The sequence below is a fragment of the Nerophis ophidion genome, linkage group LG11 (genome assembly GCF_033978795.1).
Source record: "Nerophis ophidion isolate RoL-2023_Sa linkage group LG11, RoL_Noph_v1.0, whole genome shotgun sequence".
NCBI classification, from domain to species: Eukaryota; Metazoa; Chordata; class Actinopteri; order Syngnathiformes; family Syngnathidae; genus Nerophis; species Nerophis ophidion.
This window is the reverse complement of record NC_084621.1, coordinates 37021835-37042990: the sequence shown is the minus strand read 5'-3', so window position 1 is coordinate 37042990 and position 21156 is coordinate 37021835. Positions and strand designations below refer to the sequence as shown.

General features: G+C 39.7%; 1 protein-coding gene across 2 annotated transcripts in view; it reads right to left on the bottom strand.

The window, feature by feature from the left end:
• The window catches only part of nkd2b (NKD inhibitor of WNT signaling pathway 2b), a 137698-nt gene that overhangs the window by 31886 nt on the left and 84656 nt on the right, over positions 1 to 21156 (bottom strand). For both annotated transcript variants that reach the window (XM_061915795.1, XM_061915794.1), the window contains exons 4-5: positions 4212 to 4266; positions 3062 to 3174 (exon numbers count right to left, since the gene is read on the bottom strand). In XM_061915795.1, coding sequence (XP_061771779.1) covers positions 3062 to 3174; positions 4212 to 4266 — 168 coding nt within the window. The remainder of the gene's footprint in view (positions 1 to 3061; positions 3175 to 4211; positions 4267 to 21156) is intronic.

The following is a 21156-nucleotide window of genomic DNA, read 5'->3' as shown; positions in this document are numbered from 1 at the left end:
GGGCTCTGAACCAAGGATGTCGTTGTGGCTTGTGCAGCCCTTTGAGACACTTGTGATTTAGGGCTATACAAATAAACATTGATTGATTGATTGATCGATTGATTGAAATATCACACAATGATGGAAAACAAGACTACAAATTAAAATCTTGAATTTATTATTATACTATAGTTAGCGATGGGTACCGCCCACATTTGTACCAATTCCTGGTACTTGGGAATCAATACTGGTACACAACGGTACCAGTATTGTTTGTGTTAATACGTATTAATTGTTTTTAATAATACTATCTCATTTTTTATTGCAGCATTTAAAAATGAGCTGATTATGATAACTGCTGTCAAGTTTTTACATCTTGTGTTATTATAACATTTCTGAGTCCAAGATGTACTGTAACATGGCAGTGGTGTATAGTTTATGGGGTGTCAGTTTTTGCTGGCCAGTCTTTTTTTGCACCCTAAAAGTGTTAATACTGGAAGTATTGTACTGCTTACGCACAAGCTCTTTGATTGTAACCTGCATCTTAGTTGTAGTTTTCATTAACACATTTGGAATTGTGTTGGAATTGCCATGTAAAATCACTAATGCTAATTAGTAGCATGCCAATAGCAAAGCCAATGGAGCAAACGCCAATTTACAAATTATAGACCTGTTTCTAAAATCATTGAAAAACTGTTCAATAACAGTTTAGAGTTTCATAAACAAAAATAGAATACTTGCTAAGAACCAATACGAATACAGAGGTAATATTTCAACTTTGATTTGTTTAATCGAAATTACAGAAGAAATTACCAATGCAATGAATAGTAAAGAAATGAGTAGCAGCAGTGTTTATGGATCTAACTAAAGCATTTGACACAATTAATCACAATATTTTAATAAAAAAAATAGAACAATATGGCATTAGAAGGTTGGTCTGGATTAGAAATTACATAACCAACAGGAAATAATACGTCAAGCTAGGCGAACACACATCTACAATGCTAAATATACCCTGTTGTGTACCCCGGGGATCAATACTACAATAAATGAAAATTTGTTAAGATACAAAATATTTAAAGTTAGTATTATTCGCAGACGAAAAAACAGAAGCTAATAGAAATAATAACAGAAGAAATTAACAAATAAAAAAGATTGTTTAACAAAACAGACTATCCTTAAACCTTAATTAATCCATCCATCCATTTTCTGCCGCTTATTCCCTTTGGAGTAACCTTAATTAAAACAAAAAAATACTATTCAGTAACAGTAGAAGAGAAAGTCCAACACAAATACAAATAGGCGGAATATGAATTGAAAGAGTAAATGAAATTACATTTCTAGGTATAATGTTTGATGATAAAATGAACTGGAAACCTCATAAAAAAACAACAACATATAGTGGCAAAAAACACGTCAATAACGAATAAAGCAAAACGTGTACTGTGTTGGCCCTGCGATGAGGTGGCTACTTGTCCAGGGTGTACACCGCCTTCCGCCCGATTGTAGCTGAGATAGGCACCAGTGCCCCCCGCGGGCCCAAAGGGAATAAGCGGTAGGAAATGGATGGATGATGTACTGAACAAAAAATCATTTCACATTCTCTACTGCTCGCTAGTGTTACCATATCTGATTTATTGTGTAGAAATATGGGGAAATAACTACAAAAGTACACTTCATTCACTAACAGTGAAACAAAAAAGATCAGTTAGAATAATACATAATGTTGGATATAGAGAAAATACCAACCCTTTATTTATTGAATCAACAATACTGAATGAATGACTGTATTTCCCCCAAAAATTCTCTTTTCTGTGTGAATGGATGAATGATCCAATTCAAGAAACTCTTCAAACTTAAAGTGGTTACAAAGTACAAAGAAGAAGAACCTAAACATTGTGAATTTATTCCATCCATCCATTTTTCTAGATAATCTTAGTCATCTCATCATATAAAATATAACTTAATTCACTAATTATTATTTCAGAATCAGTATAGTTTTTTTATTGCCATTGTTTGAGAACGGGGCCACAAACTAGGATTTTTTTCTTGGTGCAATCGTGCAACAAAAAACACATAACACAGAATAGGTAATAAAATGATCTGTAACTGAGCTATCAGATTTATGAATTTATTTTTATTGTTATTACTTATAGAGTGTATTGTGAATAAATTGAGAACAGGAAGTGAACAAAAGTTTTAGCAACTGCCACGTAAAGGAAAAGGGATAGGATTAAATAAGATCTGCTTCTTCCTACTCCTTTTCGAACATGTTGAATAGAGGAAGTGGAAATTGTGAAGTATCATGTTGTATGCCTGCATGTTCCAAATAAACTCAAAACACAATCAATCAATCAATCAAGGATTATTTATATAGCCCTAAGTCACTAGTGTCTCAAAGGGCTGCACAAACCACAACACAAACCACACCGACATCCTCGGTAGAGCCCACATAAGGGCAAGGAAAATTCACACCCAATGGGACGTCGATGACAATGATGACTATGAGAAACCTTGGAGAGGACCGTATATGTGAGCAACAATGTATTTTAGCATCAAGCTAGCAGATTTTTGGAAGAGTGAAGCCTTCCTTACTCATGTTGAAGCGTATTTTGAGTCAAGTTACCCTGTTGGCATTGAAAATTGCAAAATTACTGAGAGGTGGTTTCGCTAAATCGCCAAGTGCTGAAGTACGAAGACCCGCCTGAGTTGGCCACGGGGTGTGACGTCACACGCAACCCAGGTATCATAACATAGCACCGTTGGATTTTATGTGAATCGAAGCCAGTGCCAAATCATAGTTTGTTTTTGCTTGACTTTATATTTTTTTAAGTTTGAACTGTCAATGTACAATCAGTATGTTAAATATATACAATCGTGTCGTGGCATTTATCTTTCCGGTAGTAAAATGCAGTAAAAATGGCATATTTCACACACAGTTGCTGCAATGCTGAATCATGAGCAATTTAATCTGATAATTTTTGTATTAATTCGACAGCAGTACAATAAATACCACACAGCCACTGTGTATCCAGATTGGATTATTCCTAAAATAATGATCCAGATTAGATAGATGACTTACATCCAGACTGATGCGTTTCTTCCCTGAAACTTTGATTTCCCGCTCTCTGTCTTGTGCGTGAAGATACTGCAGGTAGTTCTGGCAGCCCTCAGCTTTCTCTGGAGGGAGGGCCACTGTCACAACACAAAACATGTACAATTACACACAATTCAATGTACAGTGAAATAAAGGAGAGAATAAAGCGGTGCGTGGTAGCCAAATATAGCTATAGTGGTTCCTTGCATATTCACCATTCAGCATTTGCATCCCAGCAAATTTTCAGATGTCTGGACAAAAATATAATTCCTTTTTTTTTTTTTTTTCATTTCTGCAGTAAACATGCCTGAATCAGTAATATTTTACAAATATGTGTTGGTCGTAAAGCATAAAAAGGGACAGCATTGTTATCTGGTACAAAGATACTGTATGTTACAATGTAACAATGTGATGTCAGTGCAAGATGGCGTGTATAAAATATAAATATTTATAAATGTATAAATATTTACAAATGTGTATATTTATATATGTATATATACAGTCGCGATGAAAAGTTTACATACACATACACCACAGTGTGTGTGGGTGTTGAAATGATGCTTTTGTTTGGTTGCTTGTTTATGCATGGTGCAATTGTGTGTGTGTGCAATGTAAATTATTGGTTGTATTTTTGGTTGTTTTACTTTTGTGACTGTGTGTAGAAGTGGCACTGCTGAAGCGGCAGCTGGTTGCATCAGCTCTGCTCTTTTAATGTATTTATTGTCCTTTGTGTTCTTTGATGTTTCCCTCTTACACACATATTTATGTGTGCTATGGCTATGAGGCTTTTTGCCCCCTTGGCCTCAGTCTGGACTCCCTCTCCAGGGGCCCAGGCTTAGACAGAATATTTTTTCACCTGTTTTTCACTTTTTTTGTAAGAGCCGCTGGAAGTTGGCAGACCCGTAAGCGATCTTGTTCTGTCTCCCTGTAATGTGTGTGTGCTCTTGAATGGGATTGTGCTGAAAATATTAATTTCCCTTCAGGAATAATAAAGTACGTCTGATTTTGATGATTGTGATTTTCAAACCACAGGAAAACTACAGGAAATCATTTTAGGGAGTAGGAGGGAACCCCAACTGTATGATATTCTCTAAGGGGAGGCCACACATTTATCAGGGAGCGGTTTCCAACTTACCCTCTAGGGGGCAGTGTCGGTCTGCGCCCTCTTTCGAATGGCCATGTGGAAATTCCTAGGAGGAAGGAGAGAAGAGGGGGATGAGAGATGCAAGTCAAGGTATAGTTTAGAACCAGGGAAAACAAACAGTTCCAGGGAAAGCACGACTACAAAAAAAAGGTCGGCTAAACCGTTTGAACACTTTGAACATGTGTACCACGCTTATTGTGTTTCACAGCCTGCCATCAAAGCCAAACATTTGAGATTCCTCCAAACCCTTGCATCCATCAGAAAAAAAAGCTGCAATTCATCTGGTGAGCTTTCTTGGAAGACATTCGTTCTCACAGAAGAAGTTTGGAACATATTTGCATCCGTTTTAAACTGGGAAGATGCATTCAAATGGGTCAGGATGGTATTGGGGATGATATTGTGTATTTTATGTCCACTGCATATAATGCTCCATGTGGGCTAACATACACATGCCAACAAACTCAACTAGATGGTGGAAACAATGACAATTAAGTGCGAGCTGCAAAAATTTGAACAACAAAATGATTCATCCTTTTGACGTAATGCTCAGCCCCTCGCTGCTTTGAAATCAAATCCGGAGGCCCGTGGCAAATAAAAACCAGACAGATGCTGGAAAAACAAAAGGACTGCATGTACTGTGGATGGAGCGAGAGTTTGAACATCTGCATGCATTTAGGTGAAGGAGTCCCCCCCTGCTCCACACGTCACCCTTCCTCTCCTCTCTTCCTAATGGCAACAGCAGGGCCTGTGGTTCTATTTAACAGTCTCGTGATTATTCCTCACTTCACAGGACGAGTCCTCCCGCCTCTAATCTAGCGCTGACCTTCACCCCCAGCGAGGGGGCTGAGTCTCAGGGTCAAGGTCTGAACGCCCGCTGCTAATTGGCCACCTGAGACTTTTTTCTTTTTAAAGAGAGAAAACAGCAAAAGATTGGGAGCTGAGCTTTTAGGGGGAGGGAGAGAGGCAGGAAGTTGAGAATAAAGCGAGTGAGGGTACAAAGGAGGGAAGGGATGATAAGTGGACCAGAGATGGGAGAGGAGCAGATAGCATGAGAGGATGTGGTTTGCCTAAGAGGAGATAGATAGCTGCTATCTGCTGCTCACTGCACTGTGAGAACTGGAGGAGGTTTTCTTTTTTTTTTTTTCTTTTTTTTTTACAGACCCTTTTGGTTGAAATGACTGGTACCGCTCTCAACCCCAAACAGTTCTTTAATCACCACACACTATAAAGTAGACACATTTGAAATTTGAAATTAAACATACAACACGCACGCACGCGCACACACACACGCACGCACGCACGCACGCACGCACGCACGCACGCACACACACACACACACACACACACACACACACACACACACACACACACACACACACACACACACACACACACACACACACACACACACACACACACACACACACACACACACACACACACACACACTTGTATTTGTTACCTTCTGGAGACCTCCAGAAAAAAATGTCTACCTCTTTAAGACCACCCTTTCTAGATATATAACAATTTGCATTTACAACATTAATAATATATACAAACTATGCAAATATAAAAAAGGTAAGCTTTTAGTTAATTTCCAAGTTACTCCCCAAGTTCCAAGTTAGTTAGTTTTTTTAATTTTCTTAATTAGTTTGTCATCTTCATTGTTTACTTTAAAGGCCTACTGAAATTAGATTTTCCTATTCAAACGGGGATAGCAGATCCATTCTATGTGTCATACTTGATCATTTCGCGATATTGCCATATTTTTGCTGAAAGAGTTTAGTAGAGAACATCGACGATAAAGTTCGCAACTTTTGGTCGCTAATAGAAAAGCCCTGCCTGTACCGGAAGTATGTGCGCGTGACGTCACTGTTTGCAGGGCTCCACACATATTCACATTGTTTTTAATGGGAGCCACCAGCAGTAAGAGCAATTCGGACCAAGAAAGCGACAATTTCCCCATTAATTTGAGGGAGGATGAAAGATTCGTGAATTAGGATATTGATAGTGAAGGAATGGAATAGGAAAAAAAAAAAGCGACAGCAGTGTGAGCGTTTCAGATGTAATTAGACACATTTACTAGGATAATTCTGGAAAATTCCTTATCTGCTTATTGTTTTAATAGTGTTTTAAGTGAGATTTTAAAGATTGTAAAAGATTGTAAAGACATACCTCGAGGTCAGATGGCTGCGGTGAACACGAAGTGTCTCAGAGAGAAGCCGAGGAGCTAAGCTCACAGCTGCTGCTGCTGCAGGACGACGAATAATCCAATGATTTCTCCGGTAAGATATATACCACAATTTCCCCATCCAAAAACATGCTGGTTGACGTAGAGAAAACATGTTCGCTTGACCGTTCCGCTTCACAACAAACAAAGAAACATCGGCTGTGTCTCGGTGCTAAAGACAGCTGCAATACACCGCTTTCCACCAACAGCATTGTTTTTTATAGTCTCCATTATTAAATGAACAAATTGCAAAAGATTCAGCAACACAGATGTCCAAAATACTGTGTAATTATGCGGTTAAAGCAGACGACTTTTAGCCGCGAGTGGTGCAGCGCTAATATTTCCTGACAGTCAGTGACGTCACGCGACGTTTTCAACAAGAAACTCGCGGGAAATTTAAAATTGCAATTTAGTAAACTAAAAAGGCCGTATTGGCATGTGTTGCAATGTTAACATTTCATCATTGATGTATAAACTATCAGACTGCGTGGTCGGTAGTAGTGGGTTTCAGTAGGCCTTTAAGTTATTACAGTATGTCTCTATTTACACACACCTGTTATTTAATATGCTGGCCAAAGGGAGAGCACTTACATTTTTTTACACACACTTGTTATTTCATATGTGGACCACTGTTAAAAATCCGACACAGTCAATTTGAAAAATCCCTCCTTTTTGGGACCACCCTAATTTTAATAGATTTCACCACCAGGAGTGCAAATGAGACATTCTCTATTAGATGCAACGGTTTTACACATTGGGACCATGATGTTCACCGGTGCACACATTGAAAGTACTTTTCCTTGTTGATGTCTCAAGAAGGGTAGGAATGCAAGAACACACGCACGCACACACGCACGCACACACACACACACACACACACACACACACACACAGTTTTATCTTTTGTGGGTACGCTCTACTGTATTTCCTTCTCAGCATGGGGGATTAAGGAGACACATTTTCGTCAGGAGGAACTGCAGCAGAGCGGAGACTGCGGAGTCCATACTACGGTGGAACCCGTTTGTGTCAACCTGGGAAAAATACGGCCCAAGGGCCAGATGCGGCCCGTCAAGATTTTCAATCCGGCCCGCCAGACGTTCCAAGTAATTTTTTTAGACCTTTAACATCAAAACTGTTGCCGCTGTTATTGATGTGCAGCGCTGTTTATAAATGACCGTAAGTCTTAAACTATAGAAAGTATTTCAATGGTTGAAATCTGTGCTTTTGGGCATTATACGAGTTATTAATCCACGTCAGAGAACAAAGCAGAGTGGGCGGGTGTCAGAAAGAGATGAGAAAGCAAATTTTTACAACAAATTTCTGCATTAGAGTGATGATATATCATATTGTCGGAGTTTATTACCCTTTGCATTCATATTTTGCTGTTTATTACATTTGTGTTGTGCCTTGCTTGATTGTAAAAGATGTCTATCGAGGAGCTGGTCTGAGAAGTAAAAGAGGAGCGATGTTCATATGTTGTTAATATTCAGTGTTTTATTGTTCATAGTTAATACTGTAAATCCCTTTTTCTTTATTTTACTGTACATTTTGGGTGTTCCATTCAGTAAACAACTGTAAAATCCGTTACGCTTTTTTGAGTTGGCCTGTCATTACATTTTTACAATTCTATCGGACATGGTGACTTTTGGTATTCAAGGTTCCTGAAAAAAAAGGACCCAAACACACATACTGTACAGCAAATTTGTACAGCTAAATATGGATATATAATGTATACAGACACATTGGGCCCCCAAACACATTTTTTCTGTCAATGTGGCCCCCCGAGTCAAAATATTTTCCCGGCTTTGGTATAAGCTATTGCCGACCTAAGCGGTTGTTGACAGGGATGTGCAAATTGATCGTTCAGCGATCGGCATTGGCCCATTTTTATTAAAAAGTATGTGATTGCCATTGGCAATTAATGCCTTTTAATGTCGATCACAAATGGGATACCCTCTGGCTGATATTGTTTTTTATTTACAGTTCCTTGGTTGACTAGCTAGCAGCTAATTGTGTAACTCCATACACATTGTGGAAACACTCCCCTCAGTTGGACCGGTACGTTTTAGAGGCGGTATGGTACCGCATATGATTTATTAGTATCGCGGTACTATTCCAATAACGGTATACTTTACAACCCTACTTTCTGGTTAAAACTGCCATGCTTTTATTTTGAAGCTTACCTTGCACTAAGCAGGAAATGTGTGCTGGTTTTAATGCTGCAACTAGACAGTAGTTTTGTTGCTGTTGTTGCTTTTACCCTACTTTATGGCGTAAACAATACTGCAGCACAAGACATATCAACATCAAAGGACTGATCTTTTTAGTAGAAATTACTCCATTGGTTCTCAAAGTCGTCATCAAAATAGTTCACATCAATATAAGCAAACACATTTCAGAAGTAGACACGTAAACTGGTTTTCGACATTAGTGGGACCAACATAAGCAGGGTTTTGCAGCTTCCAGAGCAGTTGCGCAGCAAAAAGCTGTGCTAGCCTTCATCTTTTTAGTATGCATCCTAAAAAGGTCAAAAAGATGCCAAAATGTTTAATTTGCCTGAACAATGACTTACATGCTCATATTGTATTGAAACCCCGGCTGATTGAGGTAATAGAAATAATACCTGTGTGTGCCAATGGAAATACATTGTGGTGGGTCGTGTAAGGCAGTGGTCCCCAACCTTTTTGTATCCGCGGACCAATCAACGGGGGGGGATCCTTTTTTTTTTGTTTTTTTCTTTGTCATGAAAAAGGGACGTTTTTGTCATGAAAAAGGGAGGTTTTTGTGGTTGGTGCACTAATTGTAAGTGTATATTGTGTTTTTTATGTTTATTTAATGAAAAAAATATATATATATATATATATATATTTTTTTTTTTTTATATATATATATATATATATATATATATATTATTTTTTTTTTTTTTCAAATAAAAATTAATAAAAAAAATGTCTGCGGCCCGGTACCAATCGGGCCACGGTGGAAAAGGAACATTTAGGACATTTTAATCAAAAAATGTATAATACCTCGGTTATTTGGGTAACAATTTACCTTTTGAGTATAGCGCACTAAAGAGTGATTCATTAAACGCTGCTTAGTATGTAAAACATAAATGTACTTTTTTAATTTTTAATGACAGTAATATGTGTCCTGAAATCCTGTTTGTGGACACCTAACGTGAGAAAAACTATGATGTCCCTCAGTTGTTTGCTCCACTTCTGAGAAAATAAGTGCTCTGTCTCTTTTGAAGTAGCAGGTTGATAAACTCCCCTGCAGCTATAGTGTGTCCCTAAGTTTGGACAGTTAGGAAAACGTGAACCACTCTGTATATGTGTCCACCATATTTACTAAGGACATTTTTGTCCCAAAAAAAAAAAAAACAGACTTCTCTACACGCCTTAAAGGGGAACATTGATGTTGCAGAAAAAAGACCATGTTTTTTTAACCGATTTCCGAACTCTAAAAGAGTGAATTTGGCGATTGAAACGCCTTTCAATTGTTCGCTGTCGGAGCAATGACCTTTCACCCGTGACGTCAAATCAGGAAGCACTCCGCCATTTTCTCAAATACATTACACACACCAAGTCAAATTAGCTCTGTTATTTTCCGTTTTTTCGACTGTTTTCCGTACCTTGCAGACATTATGCCTCGTCGGTGTAACAACACCAACAGGGACTTATTCAAGTTGACTTACGTGGAGTGTGCTAATCAGACATATCAATGGTCACGGCATGCTAATCGATGCTAACATGCTATTTAGGCTAGCTGTATGTACATATTGCATCATTATGCCTCATTTGTAGCTATATTTGCATCCAGCCTTTCCCTCCACCCACATGTAATGCCAAACAAACACATACCAATCGACAGACTCAAGTTAAATTAAATTAAATTAAATGGGTTGTACTTGTATAGCGCTTTTCTACCTTCAAGGTACTCAAAGCGCTTTTGCACCGCACCAGTGGTCAAAAGATGCGAAAGTCCCTCGCACACTTTACTGACGATAGCGATGCTACGACAGAGATGGCACAGAGATGTGTGGATATCCTGCGACACTCAAAGCAGATGCATTTCCAACGATAAAGTCAACGAAATCACAAAGGAGAGTTTTGTTGATGTTATTGACCTATGTGCTAATCAGACATATTTGGTCACGGCATGACTGCCAGCTAATCGATGCTAACATGCTATTTAGGCTAGCTGTATGTACATATTGCATCATTATGCCTCATTTGTAGCTATATTTGCATCCAGCCTTTCCCTCCACCCACATGTAATGCCAATCAAACACATACCAATCGTTGGTTAGAAGGCGATCGCCAAATTCGTCTTTGCTTCCTCCCGTTCCGCTTTATGTCGTGATATCGCTCAATAGCTTCAGTTTCTTCTTCAATTTCGTTTTCGCTATCTGCCTCCACACTCCAACCATCCGTTTCAATACATGCGTAATCTGTTGAATCGCTTGCGCCGCTGAAATCAGAGTCTGAATCCTAACTACTATGCTATACCTTTCTGTGCTATCCGCCATCTTTGTTTGTGGTGATGTCACGCTGTGATGTCACAGGAACATGGAAGGGTGTATATAATGATGGTTAAAATCAGGCCCTTTAAAGCCATTTTTCGGGATGTTGCGTGATGGGTAAAATTTTGAAAAAAACTTCAAAAAATAAAATAAGCCACTGGGAACTGATTTTTATTGGTTTTAACCCTTCTGAATTTGTGATAATGTTCCCCTTTAAAATAAAGTCTAGCGCTGCTATATAACCACTTAGCAGCTTTAAATTTAATATTTTTTTTCTACAGCGATTAAGCTAATCTAGCATGATGTTCCCGTAAAATGCAAATGCGTCCTTCTGTCCCATAGACATCTTAAAAGTAGACACAGCATCCAGCGCTACTGCCTACTGGCGCTGACGAGACTCGGGGCCGCCATCTTGGAGTGGTGATCCACTCCACTCAGTGCAATTCATTTGGCAGGAGCAATGAACTGTCAGCGCACTTAATTCATCTTACCTCAATGAATACCACTGATTTTTACCCGTTTTTTTCTCATACGTATAGCTATGATAAAGGACACATGATTTGGCGTGTTTTATTATTCATAGTTTGTTCAACAGTAATAGTATATTCTTATATGCTATAAGTGACCAGACGTCCAAGATCAAAACTGGGAATATAATCCCAGAGAAAGGGGGAAAAAAACGTCAGCTAGTTTTAAATTCAAGAAACAATAGGATTAGGTTATATTTACATGCGTATATCCTACATAAATAATGTATGAATACATTAGATATCTATATATTTTAGGGACCAATCTATAGCCGGTAGTATAACCTATAGTTCATAGCCGGGTGAACACATAGCCTAGTAGTTCAACAGTAATCCCAAAAAATACCCCATTTCAGGTGTCAGGGAGGTGTGGCAGGGCCTTTTCCTGTTTATCACATATTTTGTCCCACATATTTCACGAAAGTTGGCTACACAAAATTGGGTTGGAAAACTAGACTAAATTTAGACTTGTATAATACTGTATAGCCACTGTTTATCTGATTGTCTAGTTAGCTTACATATATTAAACCCCCCACCCCCCACCCCCTCAAGTATGAAATTTTTAAATTTAATTAATTTCATTCACAAGCAATTCTATCATGGTCATACTCTTGTTTGCTAGCGGCTACGATTTCAGTACTATTGAAGGTCTTTGCTCCTTCTCAACTCTGTGGTAATATTCTTTTCACAAAATACAACCAATAGTACAATAAAGTTGAATCTTATTTGTGAAAAGAAATCCCCCGATTCCTATTTTCAACAGTCCGCTCATTCGATCAGGAAAACGCTGAACACCATCTTTGTTTTCTACCTGTCAACTTTCAGTTTAGGCTGCTCGCCGTCTCCTCATCACCACTTCAAGATGGCGGCCAAATTTCTCGCGTCACAGCAGCTAATGCTGCGTCCACTTATAAGATGTCTATGTTCTGTCCCACTCCTTAACATTATTGTTTCAAGTAATATTTGGTGTCTATTGTGTTGGACAAACACAGAGTTAGAGTCTCGATTTAAAGCGTGTACAATAGCGCTGCACACACTATGTCTCAGACCGGTGTAAACAAACATAGCTCATTAGCATTAAGGCTACACACACACAAAACAGAGTGTTGCTTTGCAAAAGGCACATTCATGCGGTCCAACTTTCTGCATTGAGACGAGGTTTTGAACACAAGTTTCCAAAACACTACTGACCTATTTAATAGGATTTAAATAATATGGGACCTTTAAATAAAGTGTGACAATTGAGGAGAAAGGTGTCTGCATGTGCGAGTAAAACACCAGTGGTAGACCACGACAATGCCGTATCATACAGTGTCAACTTTTAACGTGTACATTTACTGCACGACTAAACTAGGCATGGGTACCTTTCACATTAAAATCGATACAGTACAAATTCCTGGAACTAGGAATCGACATTGGTACTCATTATTAATTTTCAGTGCTTTTATGCATCCTCAAATGTGTTAATAAATGATTTAATAATAAAACTTCATTTTTGATGTATCATTTACCACTGACCTGATGATGATAAGTATGCTGTAAAGTTGTTATATCTTGTTTTCTTACACTTTTGTGTCTCATTTGCAAGTATTGTATAGTAAACTTTGTATGCAATTGCAATTCAAATACATTAGATGGCAGTAGTGTATAGACCACTGTTTTCAACCTTTTTTGAGCCAAGGCACATTTTTTTCCTTGAAAAAATCCGGAGGTACACCACCAGCAGAAATCATTAAAAAATTAAACTCTGTAGACAATAAAAAGTTGTTGTCGCAATTGTTGGATATGAATGTAAACCATAACCAAGCATGCATACACTATAACTCTTGTCTCAAAGTAGTGTACTGTCACCAACTGTCACATCACGCCGTGACTTATTCTGAATTTGTTGGTGTTTTCCCATGCATAGTGTTTTAGTTATTATCTTGAGGTCACATTTTGGTGGCTTTTCCTGTTTTGTTGGTATTTTCCTGTTGCAGTTTCATGTCTTCCTTTGAGCGCTATTCCCTGTCCCAAAATTTAGAGGTAGGTTTGTACGGTATACCGGTATTGATATAGTACCACAATAGTAATGAATCATATTCGGTAATATACCGCCTATAATAAGTACTGGTCCTCCACCCCCTCACACCCCTTTGTTTGTTTACTTACTACAAAAAGACAAGTTGTCTTGTATGTTCACTATTTTATTTAAGGACAAACTTGCAATAAGAAACATATGTTTAATGTAAAATAAAGCCAATAATTTATTTAGAAAAGTACCGAAAAGTATCGAAATACATTTTGGTAAAAGTACCAAAATAATGGTGTTGGGACAACACAATTTGAAGGTTTTGAATGCCAATGCTAATCATTAGAATACCTATCGCAAATCTAATGTAAATTAGCATTGCGCTTGCGTATTTTGGAAAAGGGGAACCTTACTTTTGAGCATCTTCTTCTTGCTCTGATTGCATTAAAACATTTAACATTACCTTGACTGTTTGCCCGCCACATGCTTGAGCCAGTACTGAGTCTGCAACCAGATGTGACATTACGTGCAACAAAATGCATCTTTAGACTTTAACGTGAAGTGGGGTACTGATGGAATTTGGTCAGTGCCTATAATAGTGCCAAATTCATACTTGCCAACCCTGACTTAATGTTGTGAAATACTGCCATCTACTGTACATAGAATAGAATGTAAATATAGTCAAGGAACATGCATTAGGTCAGGGGTGCCCATTACGTCGATCGCGATCGACTGGTCGATCTCGGAGGGTGTGTCAGTCGATCTCAAGCCAGGCATTAAAAAATATACATAAAAATGAGCAATCATCAATCATACCAAGACTTCACTTTCGTCAGTTGTTTGACATTCTCGGCACCCAAGGATCTTGTGAGATGACGCTGGCTGCTGCGAGCTCATATTTAAGAAAAAAATCACTAACAGGGCGGACGCAGAGAAACACATTTTATTTCTAGAGACTCCGTACCTACTGTCAAAACTCTAAAGACCGACTGCACAGTTCCTGTCTTCACCATAAAAGACCTGTTTCATCCTGCCTGTGCTAACAAAATAAGAGTCTCAGAAAGCTAGCGTGCACAAGCTAGCAAGCTACGGAGTTTGATGCCAATGTATTTCTCCCCCGCCCTCAGCGACCGCTTTCTCACTTGCTTGCCCACACGCACACTCACTGACGTCACTCACCTGCTGCCAGACATTAAAGGGCCACACACATATGTTACTCTCATAACAAAATGTTTAAAAACGAGTATGCAAGTTGGACAAATGAGATGCCAAATCCAACCACTTTCATGTGGTATTGGACAGAAAGGAGGACTTTTTTTCCCTTCCATTTGAAAATGCGGATGTTATCAGCACCACTGTCTAATTCCAATCAATGCAAGTCATCAGAATCAAATACACCAACTTATATTCTTGTCTTCATGAAAGAAAGGAATCTATGTGTGTTAAACATGCTTGTATTATCATTAAACACCATTAACTTGTTAAAAAAATGTCTCTTTCATAAATAAATAAATATAAATTATAAATAGGAATGAGGTAGATTTCCTCGACTTGGTCAATTGAAAAGTAACTCGCCTGCAGAAAAAGTGTGAGCGCCCCTGCATTAGGGAGTCTGTTCTGAAACCCACAGTAAGGAGACGTAACTTCATCACGTCGCCTGGTTATTGACTCCAACCCAATATATTACACCGTCGACGAGCAAAATGAAGAAATACGCTTGCAGCGGCGGCGGCGATGACCAAGAAGAACGCGGAGTTGGAATATAATTACAACACTTTATGTACATATTTATATAATATGTAACTACAAGCTCCATTCACAGACAGAGTCCCATTGCTTTTATGAGCGGTCGAGCGAGTCAAAAGACAAAAAATAAAAAAATTTTTAAAAATGATAAATTGGCCCTAGTGTGTGAATGTGAGTGTGAATGTTGTCTGTCTATCTGTGTTGGCCCTGCGATGAGGTGGCGACTTGTCCAGGGTGTACCCCGCCTTCCGCCCGATTGTAGCTGAGATAGGCGCCAGCGCCCCCCGCGACCCCGAACGGGAATAAGCGGCAGAAAATGGATGGATGGATATATTGATTTATTTTTATTTTTATTTGTGGCGGCCAAAATTCTTTCGTGGCGGGCCGCCACAAATAAATTAATGTGTGGGAAACCCTGGAAATACTCGAGTTGGTGAATTATACGCCACCCCTCTTAACCACGCCCCCCCGCCCCAACCACGCCTACGCCCCAACCCTGACCACGCCCTTCCACCCCCCACCTCCCGAAATCGGAGGTCTCAAGGTTGGTAAGTATGGCCAAATTTAGTACCCCGTGATGCACTCCCCATTACTGCGTGGGTTCCCTTCGTGTACTCCGGCTTCCTCCCATCTCCAAAGACATGCACCTGCGGATAGATTGATTGTCAACACTAAATGGTCCCTAGTGTGTGAATGTGTGAATGTTGTCTATCTGTGTTGGCCCTGTGATGAGGGTGTGACTTGTCCAGGGTGTACACCACCTTCCGCCAGAATACAGCTGAGATAGGCTCCAGCAGCCCCCATGACCCAGAAAGGGACAAGCGGTAGAAAATGGATGGATGGATAGATAGATCTCTTATAGACCCACACATACACCAACAGAGGACATTTCTTGCATGTTGTTTTTTTTTTTTTTAACAAAATGACACCACCCCTACTGGACCGGCATGCATATTACAGTAAGGTTGTTTCAACAATGTCACAATGAGCAGAGAAGACATTCCTTCAATAATTTTGTTGTGTAAATCTACCGCTGACAAAAGTGGGTGTGCAGAAGAAGAGCGTGTTGTTGTGCGGCTCACAGGAACATTAAAAAAAAAAACAAAACCGTCTTCTCATCCCTTGATTATACATACAAACATGCACCTCTTTGTGTGAACTAATAAACCCAGCTTCGGTCAATTAAAATTCCGGTACAACCCGACGCTGCTGATTGAGAGAGCGCACATGGCTTCAAACTGGCGACTGCACTCACCCCATTGCCTCTTCATTACATCTGCTGAAAGGAGCTAATGAGAGAGCAGACCAGCGTCTGACCGCAGTCTGCAGTTTAACATCTAAACACATGGCATCTCCATCCACATCGCCCACAGTGTCGGGCTCAAAAATCTGCCCGCCACATGTGTAATTAACCGCTTTCTGGCATCTCGCCGCTCCCATTCTTTCAGTATCAGATCACAGGCGTCTCTGTGGGGCTATGCAAACCAGCTCTGAGCTTCCCTTACTGAAAGCCACGATGACAAGGAAGACGATATTGTTGTCAAAACAGACAACATGTAAACAAGTTAGCCTTGTTTGTTTCCGTTTGAGGCGACACCTCTGCCAATCGTCCCGAAAGCTTCAGTCAACTGGTAGGCTTTCATGTGGGTTAAAGTAACCAGGGGACACTTTCATAGCGCCCTACCAGGTGACATCAGACATCCCCACACTCCTGCATCCCACCCATTCCTGGAAAACAGTGCACATCTTTGTTATCCCCCCCTCCCCCCCATCCACTTCACCTACTTCCATACTGCATCTCTAAACTCTATGATGCACACAACACTTTTTGAAATCTTCCAGACACAGAGAAAAACAGGCCGGGCTAGAAGACAACAAATTGTAGCCTCAATGTATAAAATACACACAGTGTGCGCATTTAAGTCCAAACATATGCTGTAATCAATAAAAAAAAACCTGGAAAACATCAAGTTATACAGTATGTTCATCATATTCTCAGGCCATGTTGTGTTCTGAAATTGTGCAATTGGGATCTTAACAACACATACACATTCTATTTCCTCCAAAGTGTTTAAAGCAGGATGATTCCTGTGGCGGCCCGAGAGCCACATCCACCATACCGGCCCTCGAGTTCAGTTGAAAACTTGAGAGACAAACATTATTGCAGCAAATTAATTCCTACAAACAGTAGAGTGCCCCTGTTGTATAGAATAACTTGGACTATTGTAAACACACAGATCCTTGCATTGACATTTTAAACTTGCTAGCAAACATAGAACACTGGGGTCCAAACTTTTGATTTATATAACTGAGGCGTTCCTCAAGGCAACCGTTTAAGTCCTCTCCTTCTTGGCAGTCACAATCTTCTTCTAGTAATGTGATTTATGTAACTAAAATGTTTTTGTAGCTTGTTTATTTAAGATGCAGTCAGTGGTCATTTGTTCATCTTCTTGAGTTATACTAGTGGTGTTCCTCAAGGTTCCATATTAGGTCCTCTGTTTTTCATAACTTGGGCTATTTAGCGGTCAATTAAAAAACAACTTGTGAGCGTCAGAGGGTCTTTAAAAACAGAAGCTAGTGCGCTAATCGCTTGCTGGCAACTGGTGAGATAATTGCCAGCAGGTAACGATCCATCCATCCTTTTTTTCACCTCTTTTCCCTTACGGGGTGTCGGTTGGTGCTGGAGCCCATCCCAGCGGCATTCGGGCAGAAGGCGGCGTACACCCTGGACAAGTCGCCACCTCATCGCAGGGCCAACACAGATAGACAGACAACATTCACACTCACATTCACACACTAGGGCCAATTTAGTGTTGCCAATCAACCTATACCCAGGTGTGTCACGACGTGGTTTTCGCCTACTGCGGGGTCATTCTCCCTGGAAGGCAAACGGACGACTCTGGACAGGACTTACAGGTAGGAACATGATTTAATTTTAAGAAACACTCAACGAGGTACAAAACAGAAAACTACTCGAAGGGAGGTGTGCCTATCGCACACGGTAGCTAGGGCAAAAACTTAGGGCAGGAAACATGAAACTATAGACATGAAACCTCACTAATCTGTGGCATGAAACAAATAGCATTAACTATGGCATAGAACAAACCCGAAACTGTGGCACGAAACCAATAATGACGCCAGGCCGATTGACTCGAGAAAGGCAGGCTAAAATAATGTCTCATAATTAGAGCCAGGTGAGCGTCCCGAACACAAGAGGCAGGTGAAACTAATACGCAACCAAGGCAATTAAAAAAAAACAAGAGTGCACAAAAACAGGAACTAATAGAGTCCAAAACTAACAGAATATAACCAAAACACGATCCGGACCACGGATCAAGACAACGTGCATGTCTTTGGAGGTGAGGGGAAGCCGGAGTACCCGGAGGGAACTCACGCAGTCACGGGGAGGACATGCAAACTCCACACAGAAAAATCCAGGATTGAACACAGGACCTTTGTTCTGTGTTCAACCTTTGCCACGCCGTCCCCTTTGGTATCGGACTGCCGATATTATCGGCCGATAAATGCTTTAAAATATAATAATGGAAATTATCGGTATCGGTTTCAAAAAGTACAATTTATTACTTTTTAAAACGCCGCTGTGTAAACAGACGTAGGGGAGAAGTACAGAGCGCCAATAAACCTTAAAGGCACTGCCTTTGCGTACTGGACCAATCACATAAAATCTACGGCTTTTCACACACACAAGTGAATGCAAGGCATACTTGGTCAACAGCCATACAGGTCACACTGAGGGTGGCCGTATAAACAACTTTAAGGCTGTTATAAATATGTGCCACACTGTCAACCAACACCAAACAAGAATGACAAACACATTTCGGGAGAACATCCGCACCATAACACAATATGAACACAACATAAAAAATACCTAGAAGCCCTTGCAGCACTAACTCTTCCGGGGCGCTACAATATACACCGCTGCTATCCCCCCCAATCCCGCCCAACTCAACCTCCTCATGCTCAAGCTGCTGTTTTGAGGCATGTTAAAAAAAATACTGCACTTTGTGACTTCAATAATAAATATGGCAGTTCCATGTTGGCATTTTTTTCCATATCTTCAGTTGATTTATTTTGGAAAACCTTGTTACATTGTTTAATGCATCCAGCGGGGCATTAACACAAAATTAGGCATAATAATGTGTTAATTCCACAACTGTATATATCGGTCTCGGTAATTAAGAGTCGGACAATATCGGAATATCGGATATCGGCAAAAAAGCCATTATCGGACATCTCTAGGTCTCACTTCTCTGTGAAGAAGAGAAAAGTGCTATATATTATACAAACCCCGTTTCCATATGAGTTGGGAAATTGTGTTAGATGTGAATATACAATGATTTGCAAATCCCTTTCAACCCATATTCAATTGAATGCACTACAAAGACAAGATATTTGATGTTCAAACTCATATATATATATTTTTTTACAAATAATAATTAATTTCATGGCTGCAACACGTGCCAAAGTAGTTGGGAAAGGGCATGTTCACCACTGTGTTACATCACCTTTTCTTTTAACAACACTCAATCAAATTTTGGGAACTGAGTAAACTAATTGTTGAAGCTTTGAAAGTGGAATTCTTTCTCATTCTTGTTTTATGTAGAGCTATGGTCGTTCAACAGTCTGGACTCCGCTGTCGTATTTTACGTTTCATAATGCGCCACACATTTTTGATGGGAGACAGGTCTGGACTGCAGGCGGGCCAGGAAGGTACCCGCACTCTTTTTTTACGAAGTCACGCTGTTGTAACACTTGTCTTGCTAAAATAAGCAGGTGCGTCCATGATAACGTTGCTTGGATGACAACTTATGTTGCTCCAAAACCTGTATGGACCTTTCAGCATTAATGGTGCCTTCACAGATGTGTAAGTTACCCATGCCTTGGGCACTAATATACCCCCATACCATCACAGATGCTGGCTTTTGAACTTTGCGCCTATAATAATCTGAATGGTTATTATCCTCTTTGTCTGGAGGACACCAGGTCCTCTGTTTCCAAATATAATTTAAAATGTGGACTCGTCAGACCACAGAACACCTTTCCACTTTGCATCAGTCCATTTTAGGTAAGCTCGGGCCCAGCCAAGCCTGCGGCTTTTCAGGATATTGTTGATAAATGGGTTTACCTTTGCATAGTACAGTTTTAACTTCTACTTACAGATGTAGCAACCAACTGTACTGTAGTTACTGAAAGTGGTTTTATGAAGTGTTCCTGAGCCCACGTGGTGATATCCTTTACACACTGATGTCGGTTTTGATGCAGTATCGCCTGAAGGGATTAAACGTCTGTAATATCATCACTTACGTGTAGTTATTTCTCCAGATTCTCTGAACTTTTTAAAGATTTTACGGACCGCAGATGGTAAAATCCCTAAATTTCTTGCATTAGCTCGTTGAGAAATATTGTTCTGAAACTGTTCGACAAGTTGCTTACAAAGTGGTGACCCTCATCCCATCCTTATTTGTGAATTACTTAGCATTTCATGGAAGCTGCTTTTATACCCAATCATGGCACCCAACTGTTCCCAATTAGCCTGCACACCTGTGGGATGTTCCATATAAGTGTTTGATGAGCATTCCTAAACTTTACAGTATTTATTGCCACCTTTCCCAGCTTCTTTGTCACATGTTGCTGGCATCAAATTCTAAAGTTAAGGCTTATTTGCAACAAAAAAAATGTTTATCAGTTTGAACATCAAATATGTTGTCTTTGTAGCATATTCAACTGAATATGGGTTGAAAATGATTTGCAAATAATTGTATTCCGTTTATATTTACATCTAACACAATTTCCCAACTCATATGGAAACAGGGTTTGTAAATCAAATCCATTATAATTAGTAGTAGTAATATTATTATATGCCACTGCTATTTCTTAAC